This window comes from Notothenia coriiceps, unplaced genomic scaffold, assembly GCF_000735185.1.
Source record: "Notothenia coriiceps isolate Sejong01 unplaced genomic scaffold, NC01 NC01_scaffold00025094, whole genome shotgun sequence".
NCBI classification, from domain to species: Eukaryota; Metazoa; Chordata; class Actinopteri; order Perciformes; family Nototheniidae; genus Notothenia; species Notothenia coriiceps.
This window is the reverse complement of record NW_011357795.1, coordinates 60,374-69,702: the sequence shown is the minus strand read 5'-3', so window position 1 is coordinate 69,702 and position 9,329 is coordinate 60,374. Positions and strand designations below refer to the sequence as shown.

Below are 9,329 nucleotides of genomic sequence, written 5' to 3'. Positions count from 1 at the left end.
TCTGTCTGAAACCAGAGCCCAGTCTGCTCTGATTGGTTAGCTGGCCGGCTCTGTTGTGATTGGTCAACCGCTTAGAGATGACTCGCCACTTAGTCCAACAGAGTGCCACAGTGACGCGTCCTAAAACCTGGAAGTAAACTCCTTCCGGTTCCTTCGACAAAAAGCAATGCAATTTCTCCATAGGATTTTGGAAAATAGCCCGAAATAAGATCTGTGGTTGAGACACATTGAAGAGACAGATCACGTTTTGTTCAGTCGGATAATATCCACATGTCTACCCTACTTTTATCATTTTCTAATCATAAATCTAATCAATAGATTTATGATTAGAAAATCTGTCTCTTCAATGTGTGTCAACCGCAGACCTTATTTCGAGCTATTTTCCAAAATCCTATGGAGAAATTGCATTGCTTTTTGTCGAAGGATCCGGAAGTGGGAAAATGCTAACTTACTTCCGGGTTTTAGGACGCGTCACTGTGGCACTCTATGGAGGCGGTTGAGGCAGGAGGGTGGGGGAGGGTGTGGGAGAGGAACTCCCTGTGTAGGGAACACAGGGACTTTTGCCTTTTTTCTTAACGACCGTTTACACAATAGCCTATATAACACACAGGAAAGGAGAAACCCCGAAAAGCACAATAGGGCCTCTTTAAAGCAGAACACGGCGCTGCTTGTCGTTGTTGATGATCGTACTATAACAACTAGATAAATTGACTTCCATTTTCTCATCATTTATCATCTTTCTGCTATCAACCAACTCTCTGCCTATGAAATACACATACAGTACGTCCCAGTTTATTCCTCTCTCTTTTCATTAACCTCATTTGTTCATCAAAAGTGTTTTCTCCCAATGCCCTACTTCCTTCATTAGTCCTTGGCCTCCTCTCTGCCTGTCCTGCACCTCCCGGCCCATGATGGGTAACCCCGGGAGACTCTTGTTTTGACCGCATTTCACAGTGAGAGCGCGTCAGAGGCTACATTTAGCCTGGTTCAGGTCCCCTGTACCAGTTAGCATATAGCTTCACCTTATGGGGAAACACTGACTAATTGATGAGACATGTTTATATGCTGTGTAGTGATTTATAGTAGATCGTTTCCCTAAGCCCTAAACCTATAAGCCCTAAACCTCAAAGACAAATACGCATATTTCTGTCTTTTTGGCCCATGCTGGTTGTTTCAATCTATTTTTAAACGTTGTCTTTTATCGATTATAATTTGTTATTAAACCTTTATATTTTCTGTACTTATTAACTTGTTCTGTCATGTTGCACGAATATGCTGAGCACTTGTTATCATTCCGAGCACAATGATACAGATAGAGATACCTAGAAGACTAATTGTATTGAGTCTATTCTTATAATGAGCATTTATGAGTTAAGCTGCAACTTTTTGGCAGGAAATGTGGACCGGCTTGAGGTTCCTGAAAGCATCAACAAATAAAAACGAGTTGACCCAGTAGCTATCTTATAGCTGTATTATATTTCCAGTTGAGGCAGTTCAGGCATGGGGAAGTATGTGAGAGATTTGAGTCTTTGCAGATCATTAACATGCACAAAAACTAATAAAAAATGATGTTCATTTGACTCTTTCCCTATCTCTTGTCTTCTATCCGCAGACTGCCTTTTCAAACTGTGTCCTATGAACAGATACTCGGCACAGAAACAGTTCTGGAAAGCGGCGAAACCCGGAGGAAACAGCACCACCGACACACTCCTCCTCACCAAACTCCACGTAAGGGTCCTCTTCACCTTTACTTTGTCTGCTTTTCGGGTTTTATTATGTTGCAAATAATGGTGTATGGAGTAGGCACACGAAGCCTGTAGCCTTGTGTTTATGTGAAGTATCATTCTTCCTAGAACAAGTATCGAATGCCCTCAGTTCCCTTGAACATCTGTGTTTCCTGCTCTGTGTTTTAGCATGCTGCTGACCTGGAGAAGAAGCAGAATGAGTCTGAAAACCGCAAGCTGCTGGGATCAGTCATCCAGTATGGAAATGTCATTCAGGTGCGTTCAGGAACCAATGAGATAAGGTGCTTCGGGAGCAACCTTTTTAGCACTTTAAATGACACCCTGTGCTTGATAACACGGAATATAATTCAGTTGTAATCAGGTTTAAATAACTGCTACAGCACAAAGGCTTGCTTCAAAGTCGTCCGTTGTAATTCCTTATCTCATTGCCCGGGTTTGCACACAGGTATGAGATCATCTGAAACTAGGAACAGCCGTGCATTCCAGCTCAGTGATGCACACGTTAGTGACAATGCAAACAGTTCAGGAAGTCACAGTTGCAATGAACTGTCAGTCTATTAATACAAAGCACCTATTGTTTCCTGGTTTGCCTTAGGAAAAGATTTTAATCAACAACTCATACACATAGGTGCAGTTAAGTGGTCGATGGAACTCGCTTGTTGTCCTAATTTTGACAGACAGGGTCATAACAGTTCAGTTAGAGTTTTTATTTGATTACAAGTCTGTGGTTCAAATTCAGTGAGTGTCTCCTCTCAGTCTGTTAATTGTTCTGCGGAAAGGAAAGGGCTGCACCAAATGCTATTTATTTTACATTTGAAGCTTCTATCAAAGGCTCTCTTCAGAGCAAACCCCCCCGGTCTCTAACGCTGTACAACGCTTTGAAGGATTACATTTGGCATTTAGTTAAACAGACCATGGGCCTCAAATATGCAGAGTTTATATGATTCCAGTCTGGTTGGTGCTAGATTATTTTTTGACAGGGTGGGAACTGTTTTAAAGGGGGAGAACCAACAGAGTTCATGAGAAGCATTCAAGGATAAGACATTTGAAGGACTTGCATACTTTTGAAAATAAATAAAGATACCAGCGAGATCCGGAGATGGATGTTTTCAGTCAAGTGTTCCCTTGTGTGTAGTTGTGCCAGACTGACGTATTTTCATCTGATTCCATCCTCTGATTGTTCCAATGTCTGTATTATGTCATAGTTATCTGTCTTGAAACTATGTTGTGCCCCTTTTTTGTTTTGCCAACAGTTGCTGCATTTGAAAAGCAACAAATACCTGACAGTGAACAAGCGCCTACCTGCACTGCTGGAGAAGAATGCCATGAGGGTGACTCTGGACTCGGCGGGAAATGAGGGATCCTGGTTCTACATCCAGCCTTTCTACAAGCTGCGGTCCCTGGGAGACAGTGTGGGTAGAGCGGGGCTTCAGACTAATTACCATCAGTGGGAGAAAGGAAGGATCTATCTTTAGACTTTTCACAGGGTTACAAAACAGAAGTCCCATGGACTCGCATGCTGCTTGCAGACAGAATCATTAAGAAGACAATTAGCCCAATCAGAGTTCCAGGTCCTGTGCCTTTTCTTTTGTTTACGTGGAATAAAATCAATGATACCTAAGGTTCTGCTGCATTGAAACAATACATTGTGTATCTCTTGTGCAACAATGCTTTACGAGTCCAGTGCCGAGGTAAGATGGCTAATTTGCTAATTAAGTCGAGCTTTCTTAATCCACTTTTGGAAATGCGTCATCTGCTTTCGAACTATCCTAATTATTTAATAAGTAGGGCAGGCAACTCCAGTTTAAACCAACTCCAGTTCTAAGGCCCCTCCGTCAAAGTAAATGGAGAGACAGAGGGCCTATTATGCTCTTTGGAGTTTTCCCTTTCCTTTAGTGTATTGTATAAGTGCATGTAAATGGTCTGCAAAGGCTAAAATCACAACGTTCCATCTGGAGGGAGTTTCTCTCCCATACTCCCCACCCTCCACGCCTGAAACGCCTTCATTGGATTCCTTTGTTTACTTCCGTAACATAATGACATCACTATGTTACGCTCCTGCTTTAATTGGCTTGCACTCCAACACATTGTACATGATAGGCTAAGGGGCGGGACCTCTCTAAGCGGTTGACCAATCAATACCTAATGTGAAAATTACAATAATACGGCCCCTTTAAGTTCCAGGCTCTTATAGAGTTCACTTGAAAGCGCGGGAACTCAGTGGTGTGAGCAAACTGTATATATAAAACTAAATAAGTTTATACTAAATATAATTACCAAAACATTCTATTTTATTGATTCTTGCTGCTGACATTCCTTTGTGGTGAGTGAGTGAGTGATGCTCAGGGTCAGGACTTCAGATCCTGTCCTCTCTCACTCACAGTATGGAGAACGACTCCCCCTAGTGTTGAACCTGAGGCTTGCATGATCCAACGTAACCTGGCTTCCCAAAGCTGAGTGTTGAGTTCACCTTGTGCAGAAAGGGAATTCAAGAATGATGGCTGGTATCTGGGGATGTGACATACTTTTTATTTTAGAACTTAGGTGAAGTGCTCAATCCCCACAGAGGACCTATTTCGGCTGCAGTATTTTATATTCAAATGTTCTATTGCCTTTCACTGAATGACTCTTTATTTCTAGATTTTAGACCGTTTCTTAAGAGTAACTGATTCTCTCCGATTTGAAAACTCTGTTTTTAGGTGGTGATTGGAGATAAAGTAGTCCTTAACCCTGTGAATGCGGGTCAGCCTCTTCATGCCAGCAGCCACCAGCTAGTGGACAACACAGGATGCAATGAGGTACATAAGGCCCATACAGTACATACTTATTTTTGTTTATAACACAACATTAAACTGTGGTTTGTTCACACACTTCTCTCTTTTGCCTGGCAGGTCAATTCTGTCAATTGCAACACGAGTTGGAAAGTTACTCTGTTCATGAAATGGAGTGACAACAAGGAGACAATACTTAAAGGGGTGCGTTTGTACAACAGTATATACAGTATATTAGATCTATTAAAGAAACACACTCATCCAAAAAATCATCAACATGATCGCAAGAGAATAAAAATGACAATCAAATATTGACATGTGGGATAAATGCAATGCTTCACGCTTCACGCTGTGCTCGTGTGTGTGTGTTTGTGTGTGTGTGTGTGTGTGTCACAGGGCGATGTAGTGCGGTTGTTCCACGCAGAGCAGGAGAAGTTCCTCACTTGTGACGACCACAGGAAGAGCCAGCATGTTTTCCTCAGAACAACCGGCCGTCAGTCTGCCACCTCTGCCACCAGCAGCAAAGCATTGTGGGAAGTGGAGGTAAGCACAACATGTTGTCTGGATAATATTCACTCTGTCTGTTATTGCCCTTTTTATAAACTAGTTTAGTTTTCCAAAAGATTTTCCTGTGTGACCAATTTTCTATCATTGAGTACATATTATTAATACACAACAACACGGCTCAGAACAAATGATAAACTGCATGTAATCCATACAGTGAATGCAATAACTACAGCAAGCTTGTGTGAAAGCAGCAAAAGCAGGCCGTCTCCCAGGATGTCCTAGATGTCGTGTGTAAATTGAAAGACAATACATTTACAACATAGATAGTCCAAATGCTTGAAAATGCATTTGTCTATACATTAGAAGATGAATCCAGGTGGATGTCAACCTGGTGAGGGGGAGAAACAACACGACAGGAGGGCTAAGAGCAATACAATACAAATCATCATTCTAAGATTTCACAAATAAAGCAGCATTAGTTTTATTCTTACCTTTTTTCAATGTCTTTTTCCAGGTGGTCCACCATGACCCCTGCAGGGGGGGCGCTGGCTACTGGAACAGCCTGTTCAGGTTCAAGCACCTTGCCACAGGGTGCTATATGGCTGCGGAGATGGGAGAGGTGAGTGTCAACTCCTTCACCTTTTTACCTCCCACTGACTAATTCTGTATCTATGCATACTTTACAATTTTGTGTCACCTATTATGCAGAATCCACTTTTCCATGTCTCTTATACATCAACATGTGTCCCCTCTGTGTAAAGAGAAAAAAGATTCTCTCTCTTTTTGTCCTGATCCATTTATATAAAAACCTGTCTGAAAATGAGCTGATCAGATTTTGGTCTCTTTATGATGTCATAACGATTTCTTGGCTTGGGTAACCATTAGCCAATCACCAACCAAGGTAACCACCCCCCCCCCCTTATCACCTGAATCTCCTCCTAGAGCACCATTGTGTTCTTTCTAACCAAATCTCTCTCAGAGGGGCGTGGGGAGGGGCTCCTTATTTTCATCTAAAATAACAGACAGAGAATCAGCACTTTGGAAACAGGGCTGAAACAGAGGGGATTATGGGTAATGCTGCAATGATCTGTTTGGTGTTTGGAGCCAAACACTTCAGAGACATGTTTTGTATATATCTGAGACCTGTAATATATTGATGAAAAACAGTATTATTGGGGACCTTTTTAAAGTTTGAATCCGCAAAGAACTATGACATGGTTGTACGTAGAGCTTTGTGATCTAGACGTTCAGGTACATTGGATGCCTGGTTCAGTGACCGCGTTTTAACATATTTTTGGGAGGGTGTTTGACATGTGAGTGTGTTTTCCAGGTGAATCAGGACTTTGAGGAGGAGAGTGCCGAGCAGCGTTCCTCAGTAAGACTTCATCTCTTCTCCTCTGATCACTTTGTCACGCTGGTTTCCCCACTTCTATCTAATCTGTTCACTTCTGTGCTGCCTCTGCTCTCTGCTCTAGGTGGTGGACTTTTCACCCTTTAATTTCCAGGTACTGTCAAACAATCAGCACAAAAATCATATACTGCACATGTCATAATGTCTTTGCTGCTTTGTTTTCCAATTTCTCTCTCTTTCTCACCCTCACTCACCACAAACTCTTTTATTTGGGCATGTATCTTATTAGCAGTAGTTCACCACAGTGTGTCATCAAAGCACCATATCAGCTGATTCAATACAAATCACCGTTAGGGGGCAGTCTGATACAAACCACACTGAAAATAACAAGCATGGATCTGTAGTTCTGTGCCAATAAGGCCCAAAAGTCAGTAGTAATAATATTTTCTGTTTTTTTTCAGTAATAAAGTAAAGAGTGAGAGCTAAGGTGTGAATTCAGCTGGATAGTAGTACGTTAGAGTGAAAACATGCTTTATCTTTGCCCTTATCAAAGTTGTGGATTGATATGTTTTATATATGTTGTGTTTGACTGCTGTTGCTATCTCTCTCCGTAGCTGGATGCGGACAATGAAGCTTTACGGGGTCGTCTGCGAGCTCCACAGGAGAAGATCATGTACACTTTGGTTCCAGTTCCCGACGGCATGGACATCTCCTCCATCTTTGAGCTGGACCCCACCACTCTGAGAGGAGGGGACTCCATGGTGCCCAGGTATAGTTAATCACCAACCATTCAGTACACTCCTCTGGAGGGCTATAGGGTCTTTATACATGTACATTTCATTCAGATATCATAGAGGGAGAACATGAACACTTAAAGGGATAGTTTGACTGTTTGAAAGCGATGTTGTACTTCGAGTCGTAAGGTGATTGCACCCCCAGTTAAGAAAAGCTTTCAGGAGTGACTTTGTGTTTTTAAAGGGTTAGTTGATTTTCACCAAAGTCAATCAGTAACACTTATACATTAACCAGTCAAGGCAGCATAGTGTAAAGCAGTACAAATATTTTAAATATAGCATTAATGTACACTTACTTACACTACAGCTATTGATTTTTTTTTTTTGGATCTGCCCTTTCGAAGGAGGCTAAAATACATTTGCTGCCAAATTCAGAGCAAAGCATTGCAGTGTTAATCCAAAGTAAGGGAGTTTCAACCTCCTTGAGTATGAATAAGTACTTGATACAACCCCTACAGTATCTTATGAAACAAAAAGTATACTACTCCTTCCTCCACTTACAGTACATCTACATACCGGTAATTAAAAAAGTGTTGGTTTGTTAATGTAAAATGTATCAGGGCTGTTGAACACCAGTACCAGTGATCCCACCTTCCGGGGACTGCTAAGAATGGATGGTAAATTGCGTCTACAAGAAAACCATGTTTCTGCTTTTTAATTGAAAAAATGTTGGAAAATAAAGAAGGAAATGACACATTGTGTTAACAATAAGACCACAGTGATGTCAAGACTACGACAAATGAAAGTGGTGTAGAAAATATCTGACTCAAAGGGGAATTTGGAAGATTACTAAGAAGGCAGTTTCTGAGGGGATGAGCGCTTTGTTTGGTTTTGTCTCTATGGACACTTTTTGTGTCGTATGTTATTTCTGCGTTTCCATTTATTTCTTCCGGTCACTTATTGTGGGTTTGGTTGGATCAAAGAAAACATGAGAAGACACTGAGAGTGTGGTCATAGTTATTGGGTTTATTATTTATGTAGGGGTTAAACATGTATTGCTTTTGTGGCTTTATCTCGGGCTGATGTTTGGCTTCTATGCAGACTTTGACCATTAAATCGTCAATTCAGTGTTTTTTATTTCCCCAAAAATTAAAAGGTATAACGAAAACAAGTTATAGAAACGTAAAACCAAAGCACTTCTCATCCTCTAATATCACCACCTACTGTAATACACCTAGTTACATTCCCACTTGTACTTAAGATATCAAAGTATATATTGTCTGTGTTTTCACTTATTCGTAAAATACGGCTGTGTTTTTTTGCGTTTTGTGCATTTTTGTGAACATCCAAGTACCGGTCACCTCTGGATGTTTTGATAGTAGCCGAGGAGAGTAAGGAAAGTCCCCAGCATGCAACAGGAAGTCATTGAAATCAATCTGAAAGTAGGCATGGAAAGTGGGCACAAGAGGGAAATCACAACTTTTCAAAATGCCATGAAAGGTTTTGTTTCACGTCTGTGCTAAAACTAGTCTCTGTAAACAATGCGTATGTGTGAACCCACAAAAAGATCATCTTGCAGTTAAACATTTGATGAAATATCTGCCCTCTTCTGCCAGCTTAGTTTTGAATTAGTCATACTGAATTATATGTTTGACAGAGCAACATTTAACATACTAAAACCTCAGTTTCACTAAGTATGAAAATGATCTGATATTTGATTTCCTTGTGTTAAAAGATGGCTACTATGGATGATTGGTTTGTCCACTGTCTTTACAAATATTTTTGAGTTTGTTATAAAGTTTAGGCTGAAGACCACCTTGTGAAATGGTTAATACATACTTGAAAATCACCTATAAACAATATTTTGGCGTTTTTGTAATGGTTGTAATTTATTTATATATGTAATGTTCATAGAAGTTGTACAGGGGATTTCCAAAACCATTACAATTCTATTTTTTTTTAATTATGAACAAACTTAAAATAGTTTGTAAATGTAATTTTAAAAGGCGCAATAAACTGTTAGTTTACTAATGTAATCATAATGTTATCCTCTTTTATCAGCTGTGATGCAATATATCATTTTTACATTCTCTTTTTTATATACACACACACAAATTCATTATGGCATTATCTTTTGATGATTTTAGTGCTTAACTCTTAATTAACAATTTACACATTATGGCTATAAAAAGTGCTTTGTCATGATGTGTTTTTACACTTC

The 9,329-nt window shown here is 40.3% G+C and overlaps 1 protein-coding gene across 1 annotated transcript in view; it reads left to right on the top strand.

Moving 5' to 3' along the window:
- LOC104955987 (inositol 1,4,5-trisphosphate receptor type 1-like) overlaps positions 1 to 9,329 on the top strand; it is a 56,282-nt gene that overhangs the window by 15,997 nt on the left and 30,956 nt on the right. The window contains exons 3-12 of the mRNA XM_010783407.1: positions 1,613 to 1,728; positions 1,914 to 2,000; positions 2,999 to 3,157; positions 4,445 to 4,543; positions 4,637 to 4,720; positions 4,913 to 5,059; positions 5,538 to 5,642; positions 6,354 to 6,398; positions 6,499 to 6,528; positions 6,989 to 7,143. Of these exons, the coding sequence (XP_010781709.1) occupies positions 1,613 to 1,728; positions 1,914 to 2,000; positions 2,999 to 3,157; positions 4,445 to 4,543; positions 4,637 to 4,720; positions 4,913 to 5,059; positions 5,538 to 5,642; positions 6,354 to 6,398; positions 6,499 to 6,528; positions 6,989 to 7,143 (1,027 nt within the window). The remainder of the gene's footprint in view (positions 1 to 1,612; positions 1,729 to 1,913; positions 2,001 to 2,998; positions 3,158 to 4,444; positions 4,544 to 4,636; positions 4,721 to 4,912; positions 5,060 to 5,537; positions 5,643 to 6,353; positions 6,399 to 6,498; positions 6,529 to 6,988; positions 7,144 to 9,329) is intronic.